Raw genomic sequence first — 13,875 nt, 5'->3', positions numbered from 1 at the left:
TGACTATGTTAAGCCTGTGTTCTGCTCCTCTCTTTCACCAACCGTTTCTGGAGGAGGGGATCCCTCACTGAATTGCTGCTCCCAATGTTTCTTCATTTTTTTCTCCTATTGTGAGTTTTTCTGGGAGTTTTTCCTTGTCTTCCCTGAGGGTTTAGGTTGGTTGAGGGGCAGTTCTATGGGCGTATGTGAAGCCCTTTGTGACATGCTTGCGTGTAAAAAGGGATTTACAAATACATTTTTATTTGAAAGTCCGCTTCCATTTATGTCCACGCGAGGGCACTCAACATTTTTAATCAACCCTATTTCCCATAATTCTCTTTGCTTGTGTGCACGTCCGGTCATGTGCTGACTGAGTTGAATGGCTGGTGTGGTTGTGTTCGTGTGATCGTGCGATTGTGGGAATGCTTGTGAGCGTGAAAATGTCTGAGCGAGAGTGAATGTTCGTCTTTTGTGTTTCTCTTAAAACTACACAGTGATCTTATTTGATCTGGACAGAGCCGGGCCTTCCTCTGGTTCAGAAATGATAGAATCCGACTTGCGAGCCAGTAATGGCGGTGTGCATGAGGCATTTCACTGATTCCAGGGCCTCCACAATTTCTAAATTGTGGTCAGAAATGATGAATTGATCAGATATACTAGTGCCGTTCCCGGCCAATGAGTATAGAGGCGATTCTGATCTCACCATAAATTCTAAACTTGTGGACCATGAAGATGAGTTCGCTAGCTAGCTAGCTATATAGCTAGCTATTGCTACCGTACCATGATATAGCTAAAACAACGGGGGCGCTAATGACAAGGTTGTTGAAATAAGGGTCAAACAACGGATCTTATATATGACTAGCCATGTGATATTGTACAGAATGTGTTAAATAAAATAGTAATCGGCTAGTGTGACTAGTTGGCAAGCTAAATTGTGTTTCTTGTCATGTTTGCTACACCATGATGTAGCTAGCTGGCAGAAGACGACAATGACTGTCGGGTAAGAGTCAGACACGTGCTTTAAATCGTTTATTTCATTACACATCAGTGGAGTTAAATGGTGGTCGCAGCATTGTATTGGGGGGTATAGAATGTAGTGTGAGATATTGAATGTGATTAGATCGAGTAGAAGCCACCGTCATGCTTTCTTGAGTAGCCCCTGTTTGTTGAGGCGTTGTGATGAGATTCTAGGCAGACAAAGGCATTGTTATAATCAAGGGGTATACACGCCCTAGCTTGAACTGGGTTACTTCAGAAGTATCAGTCAAGAGTGCATTAAGTGTACATTGTATAGTCTTACAATTGTTTTACTAAACCCCCATGTTAAAATAAAGCCTGGCACTGTTTTTAAATCTCACCTATCGCCCCTTGAATGCTGCAAAGGGAATTCCTCTGAGAGTTCATCCATACTTTAAAATCTATCAGTTTGGGTGGCTCCTCGTACGTCACACGGTTCTTTAGGGGTCTCCTACAAAGTAGAACGGTTAGTTTAAGGAATTGAACCATTAAGGACACGTTTTATCATATAAACCATCTTAAGAAAAGGATGTTTTTAATTATTTAATAAAAATTCACCAATCCCCCTCTCCATCAAACTCACCCATGGTCATGGTCCTGTGAGAGAGTTTCCTTCTGGTATAAAGTCTGGTTCTTACTAAGCATGAACTCCTGGTGGTGATCATAGATGGATTTTAGGTGGAAGTCTAGGCTGTCTTTTGGTGCCTTGGTAAAAGGGATACAACTGTGATTATTTGCCATAATCTTGGGCTTGGTAGCCTACTTAATGGTGAGCTGGGCCGACCTGCTTGTTGTAATGCATGACACTCCGCCTGATGCTGGCCAAAGTAGACGTCTCGTTGAGACGACACCAGGGTTGGTCATTTTGCGCAAGGTGTGTTGGTTTATCAAATGTCGCAATCTGTTGTTGGAGAGAAATATGCCAAAACAATTTGAAGTTGTACTCAGTGGCGGCTGGGAAGCCCCCGCAAGGCGGGGGGGGGGGGGGGGGCACGCCCTAAGGGCCCCGCCCTGCATATCAAAAAACAGACTAGGCCTATATAAAAAATATATATAAAGCAAGTTATTTTTAAGTTTAACAGCCTGACTTCATTGATCAGTTGTTTGGGGCTGCTGCAGCACTCAAAAGAGCAAGCAAACTGAGCATTTGATTTGAAATGGCTTGGAAATCTTGCTAGCTGACATGTCCAAAAAACGTTGAAATTAACAGTTTTTCAGAAGCTATACTTTTTGTACATTACAATGAAGTTTAGGGTGTTAACTATAGAAAACATCAAAAATCTAAATTTTGACAGAAAACTATTTTCGATCTTTTATGGCTTATAGCCAGCAATGACCGCGCGGCCGCGACATCCGACGGGTTTCCGCTGGATGCCACACAAATAGGCTGCTATTGTGCTTTTGTTATTTTTAAACTTTTTTATTTCTCTCACATTGGTGAATATAGGCTATATTTAAAGGTAGACAGCAATGTATAAGATAGGATGGAGATACATTTTGAGTGGATTTAGGGGAGGGGCCTCAAGCTCCAACTTTGCGGGGGGGCCTCTGCAAAGTCCCGGCCGCCACTGGTTGTACTTCAAGTAGACGAGACAAGTACCAGTACAGTAGTAGACTGGAGTAAGTTTGTTTGCAGTTGAAATCCATTTGATTTTGGCTAGAGCTAGAGCTATAGTAACATTTGTCTGGAAAGCTATGCTAGGCCTAATAGTTCTTCAGATTTGGGTCTTACCCGTTGAAGATCATTTGCCCCACTGAAAGTAATGTCGTTCTCATGTTTGGGAAATGGAAAAGGATCTCTTTGTCTTGGCATTGTCAAAAATTCCGGAATAAAACCGATGGAAATACGTTCGCCACCAAACTCCTATGAACGGAGCAGTCGAGAATGTTTACCAACTCACGGTTGCTAGGAGACCCGGTGTGACCCCCCCACCACCACCACCACATTTTAGACCGAATGAATAACGTGTGGTTATTAAATGCATGTGCGTGTGTGCTCTTTATAACAATATTTAATGCACAATTACTTTTATTTTGATTCAATATGCACAAGAAAAGGGCTGCCTGTCGCAACAAGCATGCGTGCAAAGCAGGGACTACATATAAACACATTTAGGATATTATTACAAATAAAAAAGCTAAAATGTACATTGACTAAAACAATAAACGTAGAATACACAACCATCATTATTTGGAAGACACATGACAATCTATTTGGTTAATAGAGGCGGAGACATCCGTCTACCAGTAGGACTGATAAACCTGAGTAGTCGTGGCACAGGTTCAACTCTAAAGTCATCGCACTGACTCGCCACTTGGTTAGATCTACATGCATGTGGAGGCAAAGATGCTCCGAGCTTCACTCTGCATTTTTCTGTTCTTTTTTGTCGAAATAGATGCGTCCCGGGAACTGCCCATGTGTAAAGAGGTAAGGAACGCGAATACATTATTCACAAATAACGACTCCATTATTTTGGTCTAGGCCTACTTATTGAAAAGTAATGGATTGAATACAATTTGATAATGTTCACCCCTATCATGGACTAGTGTGATATTTATGGTAGGTAATTTGCCCTATTTTGTCCACACTGAATCTTAAGAAGAGCATGTAATTTGAGCAGCCAATATTTGATATAGCTTTATGACATTAGGCAACTAGAATATCAAATTATGAAATTACAGTCTATTTTACAATGTACGTTTATAAATGCATTTTGAAAGGTAACTCACATTAACAAAGCGTTACGGGTACAATTCACCTGTAATGTCAGGGTAAACTTAAAGAGTGTCAATAATGGGTTAAAATTCAGTACATACACCCTCTTGTTCGATTTCTCTTATCATGAGTTGTTGAAAACGACTTGAGTACACCTCAAATATGGTTCAAGACCTGTGGGAAACCAACAGGTGTCACTAGTCTGGATTATATTTTAGTCTAACATTAGTTAAACTGTACAGCTGTCATTTTGTAAGGCCCTAAAAAGCAAGTGCTGAGTTGCACAGTTAAACAACTACCTACAGAGTCTCCTTCATTTTCTTTATATTTGCATAACAACTGTTCTCTTTGATAATGCTGAAACATTTCCTTTTTTTATGAGTGTACATAAACCCTGGTGTGAATGACCTGCTGTGATGGACTGATACAGTATCATGGTACATGACTGGGCCAAAACTTTACCCTTGATGTTCTTGAACAGCCTATCTCAATCCCATTGCAATGGAGTAGCCAGGTCTTAATAATGTAAGATTATTAAAATAAAAATTAAAGTGGTCAGAGAACTAGTAAGTACTACCATCTTAATAAAAAAACAAACAATTCTCTTTAACAATGGCAGTTAACACAAATTCCCAGATAACTGTCAACAATACTGTATATACAGGATATATGGCTGCCACAAAACACAAACTTTGCTTGCCTTGCCTATCTGTGGGACCAAAATGAGAATTATGAGTTACAGAATCCGTTTCAAGAGAAACACTAATTGATGTCATCCAGCAGTAAACTGTACATCTCAGAATTTAAGTAAGGTCAAAGGCGCCAAAGCTCAGGCGTATGTGAAATCTGAAACCCCCAGAACAAGTGACCAATTGCGGTATGAGTAAGATCTGAGAACATCTGAAATTACCAATAGTAAAATGACACAAGAAAATAGATGGGCACATACAACAGTATATAAGTGCATGCCCGGAGAGTAAGAGAGAGATCTGCTGGGGAGTCTCCCGTCCTGAGAACTTATAAAAAATATATATATTTGTATATTTGGTTGCCTGTAGTGTAGCACATTTATATTTTATTTATATTTTTATATCAATATATTGGGGGGGATATTTTGACCAGATTTGAATATTGGAGGGGATGTGTCCCCCCCAATATATATCATGATTACGGCCCTGCCTTGAAGACCAATAAACACTTTGCATCAAACTTTGCAGAGTTCCAGGGCTGTTTTGGAACTTTGAAGATTGGTTGAAGACGTAGAAAATTTTAAACAACAGTGTTGTTGACTAGACAGCCTTCCCAAGTTCATTAAACGGCACATTTGCATCAAGGTGAGGGAGCTTAAAGACAGACTTAGGGAAGGGACAGCATGGCAGCAGGTGGATTTGTTGGCAGACACGGTCATCTTTATGACCATACAGAAAGAGGGTCACCATGTCCTGTTGCCTTGGTATCCTTAATGTTTATAGAAAAGTAGGATTAGGCAGGAGCCCATCTCTAAATTGATGTGTTGTTTTTACATGAACACACACACACTTATACACACTCCTTGTCCCCTCGCACAATGAAAGCTAATGTAGCAGCACTAATAGAAAACAAGCTGAGGGAGTAAAAGGTCTACTGGTATTATTTTGTTAACTATTAATCTCATGGCTCAATGCAGTGGGCAATTGTACACAGCTAAGTGCTCGCAGCCTACATTTTGGGCCTTACTCATACTTAGTATTTATTTGTTGTTTTGGGAATAAATCTGTTGTTGTTTTACATTTGTAACTCAAATCACATTGAGTAAGATAAACTTCTAGACATCCTTGCCTTGCCTAACATCCTAACTCCTATTATTCCTCTGTAATTGTAACAACTTCTAACAACAATTGTAACAGGATTTGTATAATGTTATTTTCCATTAATGGGGTTTTCCCTTGGTGACTTCATGAGTAAACAACCTTATGGGGGTGACCTGTTGGTTGAGAGTGGTGAGGTCGGTTAAGACAGCAGTTTAGACAACCCACTGAACCAATATTGACTCCCTTAAATCGCTCTATTTGAATATGGGGTTGGTCTGGTTTAGTGAGAATTTTTTGCAGATGTTATTCATTGTGCCAACTGACTATGTTCAAACAGTGTTTCCTCACTTTTACATTTTAAGCAGAGCTTCCATAAGTTAGCTAAATGAGCGGTCATAAATACTGAATATTTAACACCAACTGTCAAATCCGTAGGATAGGGGCTTCATATGGTCTGGGCATGTGTGGTATCACAAAGCCTTTACAGCTGCTCCCATGCATTTTATACACAAACTTGTGTGTTCGCTTCATAGAAATACCTTGTTTGTAATTTTCCTGATTCTCATTAACGGCCCCGTCCACTCACCTGTGTGTGTGTGGTTTTACCTTGCAGTCAGATTACCACTTTGAGTACACAGAATGTGATGTGCTGGGGTCACGCTGGAGAGTAGCAGTGCCCAATAAGCTGGACACATGTACCGGCCTCCCTGACCCCCTCAAAGGCACTCAGTGCAGTGAGTACAACCCTTCCTCCATCTCTACCACCTCTGGACATCCTCGATACGATCCCAGAGCATTTATAATAACCCATTCTTCCTGTACAGTGACTATTGTGATCAAATCTTGTCATTACTTTTTCACCTTCCTCCTTCATTTCCTCACCTTCTTGTAGTGCAGGACATAAGAACTCTTACATTTACCATGACATGTCTACCACTAAACCATTTCCCTGATTTGGACCTCTCATCCTCATCCATCTGTTCTCCCCTCTCCCCTTCCTGTCACCGCCCAGCGTTCTTCTGTAGCGAAGGAGAGTTCCTGGACATGAGCAGCCAGGAGTGTCAGAAGTGTGCAGCCGGGACCTACTCCCTCGGGACAGGGGTGGCCTTCGATGAGTGGGACGACCTGCCTTCAGGCTTTGTCACCCATACCATGAACATGCACGCATCCGACATCTACGCCAACTGTTCCAAGTACGCCTAAGACCACGGCTCCTAATGTGGCTGACGTCCGGCTATATTTGGTGAAGCGATTGAAAAGGTTTCATGCAGCTCATGCATCTGTTGCGGGGTATTTTGCTTTAACTGGATTTGTTGTGTTTGGTCGTTGTTGTTCATGTGCAGCTCCACTTGGACACCGAAGGGTGACTATATTGCCTCCAACACAGACGAGTGCACCACCACCTTGTCCTATGCAGTGAGCCTGAAGAAACCAGGCGCTGTCTCCTTTGAGTATTTCTACCCAGACAGCAGCATCTTCTTTCAGTTCTACGTGGGTATCCTCCCCCCCCCCCCCTCGTCTCACTGTGAACTCTGCGCTCAAAGGCTGTTGTCACAGCACGTGAATATTGACAGAATTGTCTTGTATTTCCATCTGATTAGATTCAGAATGACCAGTGTCAGTCCACAGACTCTGAGGGCCAATGGATGAAGATGTCTGAGAACGACTGGACTCCCTACAGCGTGAGTGTCCTCTGCTTTTTTCTCGACACACAAAATTATGAATATAATCCAACAAAATATGTTTTGTCCTAGCACCCTTTCCGGGAAATCATCTCATCATGTTTTTGTATAGGAATATCATACTATTACAAATTGTTGGTTAAATGTTTCAAAATTGAGCTCTTATACAACTCTAAAATTCACACGTTTCAAACATTGTTGCGTCCTGAGGTTGTGACTGTTGATAGGGATGAACACTTGCACTTGTGTATGTTTATGTGTGTGTGAGCGTGTGTCCATGTGTCCACATGCAGGTCCAGCTAAACAGTGGCAACAACGTGCTGTACTGGAGGAGCGCTGGGTTTGCCCTGATGGGCAGCGCTGTCAAACCCGTGCTGCTGCGCAACATCGCCATTTCAGGTCTTCATCCTCTAAATATTCTTAGAAGGCCTTTTTTGAAATGTCTGCCTAGACCTCTGTTCCTTGTTAATCATTCCGCAAAGATAATGTGGTTTATCGTCCTCCAGGGGTCGCTTACACCTCTGAGTGTTTCCATTGTAAGCCTGGTACCTACAGTGCCAAGCCAGGATCTGCCCACTGTGCCAGCTGTCCTGCTGATTCCTATTCCAACAAGGGTGCCACAGTTTGCCAACAGTGTGAGAAAGACAAATATGCAGGTAGCTTTCTGCATCCCCATGGACCCACGAACGCTACACTGTATGAGCAGATTTTCTGTGCTGTTCACTTCCACTGGCTGCCTAGTGCTCAGGATGTTTATATTTCAGAACGTTAGCACTCTAAGTTAATGGTATTGTGTCGTACACAATACCATTAACTTAGAGTGCTAACATCACCACACAGAGGCAAGGTAATGTGTATGTAAATGTACACCTTTGAAGGGTTCAATGCATGTCGGTGTGCGATAAGGTTACTCAGTGTAAGCGTTTGTGTGGCATATCACTGGATCTTAGTGTGTGCGAGCAACTGCAAGTGTGAGTGCACGAGCGCGCCTAATGGCTGTTTTCCCCTGCTGCCCTGCTCCAGAGACAGGCTCAGCAAACTGCAAGGCCAGACCTGCATGCACGGCCAGCGACTACTTCTACACACACACTCCCTGTGACTCCAGAGGACAGGTAAGAAGGGGAAACAATCACCACGTCCTGGGAGTTCAGCCATTACCAGGAGAGTTGAGTTTCAGAAATTCATTAATTCAAATGAATTTACTTTTCACTCTGTATCTCACCATCTGGCTGTGATATTGATTTCACGTTCGTCTTGTTTACTTGCCAAGGCTCTAATGTTTTCTGTTGCCAGAATGCATTTGCTTTGGCCCATCAGGAAATTATTCAGGAGAACCAAGAGCAAATATATTCAAGTTACAGCTGTCTGGTTTAGCCCCAAACCCTGTGTTCCTAAGACCCAGCTAATGTACAAGTGGACTGAGCCCAAGATCTGCAGTGAGACGGCCGAAGGGGGGGTGTCTTTGCCAGGCTCGGGTGAGATGGAGACCTGCCCCCCCTGTAACCCGGGCTTCTACGTCACCAACACCTCCGCCTGCATGCCTTGCCCCCCCGGTTCCTACTCCAATGGAACAGGTGTGTAACCTTCGCCTCTGCTACCATGCCATCCCTCCATCTTGTTCTCCCTCCGTCTTCCTCCTGTCTTTCTCCAACCCTGTGGTCTTCACAGCATCTGACTAGGAGCTGGTTATATATATATTCTGTTGTTTTACAAGCCTGAACATTTCCTTAAATTGAGATCTGGCAGTCTGGGGTCTGGGTATTTGATTAGATGTATTCAATTAGCAAAAGCTTTTAACCAATTACCGACATACAAAAGTGCATCTACTGACTACAGAAGAAAATCTTGTGACAGGATTACAGTGGTTTAAAGTGTTGATCTGAAAATTGCGATTGCAAAATTGTATTTTGTGTGAACAGTCGCATGCTTAGAACCCCTGATTGCACTGATTGTCACCCAGTGGGAATATGCCTTCCATTGTGATGAGGTCATTTACTTCGGAGTTGTACAATAAACATACTTTCCTTAATTTTTCTGTTTCACGTCCATAGTGAAGCCATTATCTCTGGCCCATTCATGCCCTCCTGTTCAGCCTGCTGCTTCAACATGCCCTTTCTTTCCCTACCTTACTGCCAGTCTGTTCAGACTGCCCTGTTGGCACAGCCCCTGAGGTGGGCTTCGAGTACAAATGGTGGAACAAGATGCCCAGCAACATGAGAAGCTCCGTCTTCAGCAGAGAGTACAGCGACTCTCACAGGAGCACGGGTAAGAGACTGACTTTGAACTATATCAGAGGGGTCAGTCTTTTGTCTTGGTGTCTTGGTGGCCATTTCTGACAGCATCTTAGTATTCAGGGTCATCTAATGACAAAACCAAAGTGATTGCCAATGAACATGCGTTTGACTAAAACTTAATCATTGTGACTTAATGTCTATCATGTTGTTTAAGCACATAAGTGCACTGACCGCAGAGTCAGTGAAAACTATGGAAAAACACATTCTGTTAAAATCTTATTTGCATTTATGAGGAAATCTTCTCACGTGCTACATAATATCTGTTCAGAGGCCACACATTTGGCAGGTCTGAACTAAATGTACATGTTATAGTGGTAGCACAGTCCATACAGTAGAGTGATAGCTTACGTTTAGAGTTAGCTTAGCTTTGCTATGACTATCAGTTGTGTGTCAGTGCATTGGTCTTGATATGTCGGTTTGTTGTGACAGCATGGGAGGTGGCGGGGGAGTACATCTACACCACCCCAGGGGACCTGGACTCGGACTACATGATGCTCACTCTAACCGTCCCCGGATACAGGTGGGCCGTGCGTCATGACAAACCAAACAACACGTTGGGCTTCTCCCTGTAAAATAACCGCTAATGAGAGTAAAAAAGTGTTTGTGAAAAAATGACTATGACTCATTTGTTATGTGATGAATGTATAGCCTGTGTTCATGTGGAATGCTTTACAAAAACTTTGGCCTATCTTTCCCAGTCTGCCTCAGGCTGTGGCCAAAGACAATGAGAGGAGGGAGCTTTCCCACATCACCTTCGTCTTTGAGACCTCGTGCACAGCGGACTGTACGCTTCATTTCCTGGCGGTGAGGAAAAACATGACATGACATGACTTTTTTACATTCAATAAGCAGATGGTTCTATCCAAAGTGACAAACAAACAGTGCATAATACAGCAGATAATCATGAACCAGAAGGAACATCTTGTCAGATGGCTGATCGGTTAGGGAATTGGGCTATTAATCAGAAGGTTGCCGGTTCGATTCCCGGACGTGCAAAATGACATTGTGTCCTTGGGCAAGGCACTTCACCCTACTTGCCTCGGGGGGAATGTTCCTATATTTACTGTAAAGGCCGAAATATACTACTCCTTTTTCACGGAGACGGACACAGGGAACGCCCTCTCCGAGCCCCTCGGAGATCTCTACGAGCACCTCCTGATTTTCCTGAACTATCTGTCCGCTAGTCCGTCATTTTACGGATACCCCTTGGCTGTGATTGGTCCGCAATTGGTTCCACACACAAAGACGTCATGTGGCAGCGTTGCTCCACCTACTTTTCTGGCGGTGAATTGTTTTCAGCACCCACAGCCTTCGGAGTACTATAAATTCAACGAATCCATCCAACTCCGTTTGTCTGTCCGTAACGGAGTCGGAGTAGTATAATTCGGCCTTAAGTCGCTCTGGATAAGAGCATCTGCTAAATGACTAAATGTAATGAAATGTAATGTATTCTTTTCCAGACACATCATCACCACAGTAACACATCATCTCAATCATTCAAAATTAGAAATTCACAGGTTTCCAACTCATTGAAATGCAGCCACCATTTTACACATCCAAATAATTTCTCCCATGAGTTAGTAGTTTCTCGCCTATACTGACGTTGCCATGACAGTCGTCTGCCTTTCCCGCAGGGCTACAATGAGAGGAACAATAAAGAGGTGGAGCGCTGGGCCGGCTCCAGCAGGAAGCAGTCCTACTCCTACCTAGTCAGGAGTAACAGCACCACCAGTTTCACCTGGGCCTTTCAGCGCACCGAGAGATACAGCTCAGTGAGACACACACCTCCGCCTGTTTAGACACAGCACCATGTTCAAGGTTTTGTCACAGAGCTTAGGTTGAACTGTTGGGATGTGGAGGTGGTGGTGGGGGGGAGGGGGGGGGGGGTGGAGGAAATTGTGCCCCTGCAGTTTTTTTGTGGGATGTTTTTCGAAGGTAGCGTGTTAGAATGTTTGTAGGATCATTAAGTCTGTGTGTGTATGTGTTTGTGTGTGTATTGAGGAACGCAACAGACGCACATCCCAGCCAGAGCCTCTTTCCATGGAGAGCCAATCTGTCCTTTTCAGGGTGGATTTCCCCGTCACACGTAGCATAACACGGCTTCGGGTGTGTTCTTTATTCTAGGAACTACAGTACAGCACGGACTTTGCCAAAATTACTCAGTCCTCGTGACCAACGTTGTGGGGGCGTGGCTTCACGGTGTCGCCACTGCGCCCTCGGTTCCTCCGGCGCGGGCTCCGCCTGCGTCCCCTGTCCCCCTGGACGCTACATGGTCAACGGAACGGGGGTGTGCAAGAGTTGTCCGCCCAATACCTACATCCTGGCTGAGCATCAAGTAGGACAGGATGCTTGTATACCCTGTGGACCCAACACACACACCAACAAGGTAGTTGTTGTAAACCAACCACTTACCATCACACTTATAATACAGTATGTTATCATTACTTTGTCTTGAGCCCAAGCACCAGACCAGTGCTACTGTCCTAGTACATTCAAGAATCTTTGACGTGAAATGTCCAACAAATCTACATAGAAGGACTATTCCTTCAGGTGTATTCCAAGTGGGGAAACCTTTGTTATCTCCCCAGGCTAGATCAGCCTGTGTCAGCGACTGCAGTCTGGCTCTGCGCTCCGGCAGAGGGAGTTGCTGCGCTACAACTTCTCTCCCTTGGCCAACATCACCGGCTTCCAGAGCGGATCACGCTTCACTAGCAAAGGCCTCAGATACTTCCATCACTTCAACATGCCCTCTGCGGAACGGAGGTGAAAGATTGTCTACTTTTTGTAGCACAAGATCACAGGTTTATTTATCACGGAACATTTCACGTTCAAATACACACGTTCCTGCACTTCACACTTTTTGTCTCTGTTGAAGTTGTATGTTTTTAATCAGGTCGTAGTACCAGGTGTATTTTTTTTCTTCTCTGTGCGCAGGGTAGAAAGCTGGCCAGGTGTGTGGACAACGTGACAGAGAGCAGAAGGGAGATCGAAGGCTATGCCTGCCAGTCCACCGTGGTTCCTCAGACATCAGGGGCCAGTGCATGGTGTCTTCCCAGCCCTTCAGCATCGGGGACAAGCTTGTCGGTAAGAACACACCCAAACGTAGCATCGCTCTGAAATCGAATCCATGACACAGCAATAGACGGACTAATTGATTTATATAATGTTTTGGTGTAATGGAGTTACAGACTAGGGTTAGAGAATATAACATTTTAAACCTTTGTAACAATGACTGAATGCTCCTTTGTGTAGGGTCAGTTTATACTAAACCTACAATATATATATTTTTTTATCATAACCATAGAAGGTCTTCATTGTTTACTGTTCGTACTATTGTCTAAAACTTTCTGTACTTCCCTCCTTGAGGTAATCTTGTGTGTCAAATAGGTGTGAACATGTCCTTCTCAACTAGTGATACTAGTGATACTGTTTACTGTCAGATCAATGTTAATAATCAAAGGAAGGGAGCCAGAATGGTTTAATAGAATCAGTTTGTGATTGAATGTTTTCTGTTTGTTTATGAAGGTGTGACCACAGAGACAAGCCTGAGTGGCATCTCCTCTCTGCAGCACTCTTTCCCCACCCAGCAAGACCTTCCTGATGTCATCTTCTACTACAGGTAATGGTCATGCCCTCTCCCATTCACAAAAGCATGCGACTATTCCTTTTTTTTATATGAAACACACAAGATTCATGTTCTTATCTGTCTCTTCAGGGCCAGTGAAACGACACAGGCGTGTAGAAAAGGGCAGGTCTACAACCATCCGACTGAGATGTGATCCCACTTTAACAGACCAGATTACCCTGCCAAGGTATGGTACACCACACCATGACTGACTGGAGTGAACTGCTGACCTTGGAAGAGACCCAAAATTATCTTGGACTTGACACCTGTGCAAGTATTTACTTAGTTAGTGAACATTATCCCTCGTGTGGATAAGTTTGGAAACTGCAGCTTCTCTACCACAAATGCCCTCTAATACTTAAACACCAAAAAGAAATACAAACTGAACAAGCAACCACAACAATCATTTTATTTAGTTACAGTGCATATATGAAAAGCAGTCAATTGAATTCATTTGAGCTAATGTGTAGCTTTCACATGAAAAAAAAAATCTGAGATATGTATACAGTAAATGCAGCATGTAATCCAGGACGAGAAGGGCAGTGTTGTAACTGTAATACATTGATTCACAGCAACTGTTCTGAGGGAACATGTGATGGCTGCTCTTTCCACTTCCTGTGGCAATCTCAGTACGCATGTCCCTCTGTACAGAGAGCCACTACAGGGAGATAGTGAGCGCCTGCATCCAGGGCATTCAGGTAACAAGCCTACAAAGTTGCAATGACTTTATACACAATTTAAGACTAGATTTGTCATACTGATACACCGCAGT

The 13,875-nt window shown here is 43.5% G+C and overlaps 2 protein-coding genes and 1 non-coding gene across 4 annotated transcripts in view; 2 read left to right on the top strand and 1 right to left on the bottom strand.

Moving 5' to 3' along the window:
- The first annotated feature begins 318 nt into the window (after positions 1–318).
- On the top strand, positions 319–681 carry LOC134019698 (small Cajal body-specific RNA 2). Its single transcript, XR_009930119.1, has one exon. It is a non-coding gene; the product is annotated as a small Cajal body-specific RNA 2 (non-coding RNA).
- Positions 682–990: 309 nt separating this feature from the next.
- cfap276 (cilia and flagella associated protein 276) lies at positions 991–2,898 on the bottom strand. Of its 2 annotated transcripts, none has more exons than XM_062458268.1 (5): positions 2,729–2,898; positions 1,781–1,897; positions 1,580–1,701; positions 1,338–1,444; positions 991–1,166 (listed from the first exon to the last, which is right to left on the bottom strand). In XM_062458268.1, exons 1-5 carry the CDS (start codon positions 2,807–2,809, stop codon positions 1,096–1,098), a joined length of 498 nt encoding a protein of 165 aa, XP_062314252.1. In that variant the 5' UTR covers positions 2,810–2,898; the 3' UTR covers positions 991–1,095. The 2 variants fall into 2 exon arrangements, with proteins under 2 accessions (XP_062314252.1, XP_062314251.1); XM_062458267.1 differs by having other exon boundaries at positions 992–1,166; positions 1,338–1,447; positions 2,729–2,893.
- elapor1 (endosome-lysosome associated apoptosis and autophagy regulator 1) overlaps positions 2,609–13,875 on the top strand; it is a 14,447-nt gene continuing 3,180 nt past the window's right edge. The window contains 26 exon segments of the mRNA XM_062458270.1: positions 2,609–3,424; positions 6,116–6,236; positions 6,515–6,695; positions 6,846–6,993; positions 7,104–7,184; positions 7,478–7,583; positions 7,691–7,840; positions 8,208–8,296; positions 8,581–8,758; positions 9,321–9,449; positions 9,908–9,998; positions 10,177–10,282; positions 11,113–11,250; positions 11,603–11,630; positions 11,633–11,656; positions 11,659–11,864; positions 12,067–12,108; positions 12,111–12,219; positions 12,222–12,241; positions 12,413–12,497; positions 12,500–12,562; positions 13,004–13,097; positions 13,194–13,221; positions 13,223–13,290; positions 13,676–13,743; positions 13,746–13,868. Coding sequence (XP_062314254.1) covers positions 3,326–3,424; positions 6,116–6,236; positions 6,515–6,695; positions 6,846–6,993; positions 7,104–7,184; positions 7,478–7,583; positions 7,691–7,840; positions 8,208–8,296; positions 8,581–8,758; positions 9,321–9,449; positions 9,908–9,998; positions 10,177–10,282; positions 11,113–11,250; positions 11,603–11,630; positions 11,633–11,656; positions 11,659–11,864; positions 12,067–12,108; positions 12,111–12,219; positions 12,222–12,241; positions 12,413–12,497; positions 12,500–12,562; positions 13,004–13,097; positions 13,194–13,221; positions 13,223–13,290; positions 13,676–13,743; positions 13,746–13,868 — 2,575 coding nt within the window. The 5' untranslated portion in view covers positions 2,609–3,325.

Source organism: Osmerus eperlanus, chromosome 4 (assembly GCF_963692335.1).
Source record: "Osmerus eperlanus chromosome 4, fOsmEpe2.1, whole genome shotgun sequence".
NCBI classification, from domain to species: Eukaryota; Metazoa; Chordata; class Actinopteri; order Osmeriformes; family Osmeridae; genus Osmerus; species Osmerus eperlanus.
The sequence above is the reverse complement of the archived record's forward strand: the minus strand, read 5'-3'. Positions and strand labels throughout refer to the sequence as shown.

Bases quoted from the DNA above. Each gene is read 5' to 3' on its own strand.
- cfap276 (XM_062458267.1), bottom strand. From the start codon at position 2,809: ATGCCAAGACAAAGAGATCCTTTTCCATTTCCCAAACATGAGAACGAC. The intron at 1,702-1,780 runs GTCGGCCCAGCT...CCTTTTACCAAG, and splicing joins TCATGCATTACAACAAGCAG to GCACCAAAAGACAGCCTAGA. The intron at 1,167-1,337 runs GTGAGATTTAAA...TTGTCTGCCTAG, and splicing joins CAGCATTCAAGGGGCGATAG to AATCTCATCACAACGCCTCA.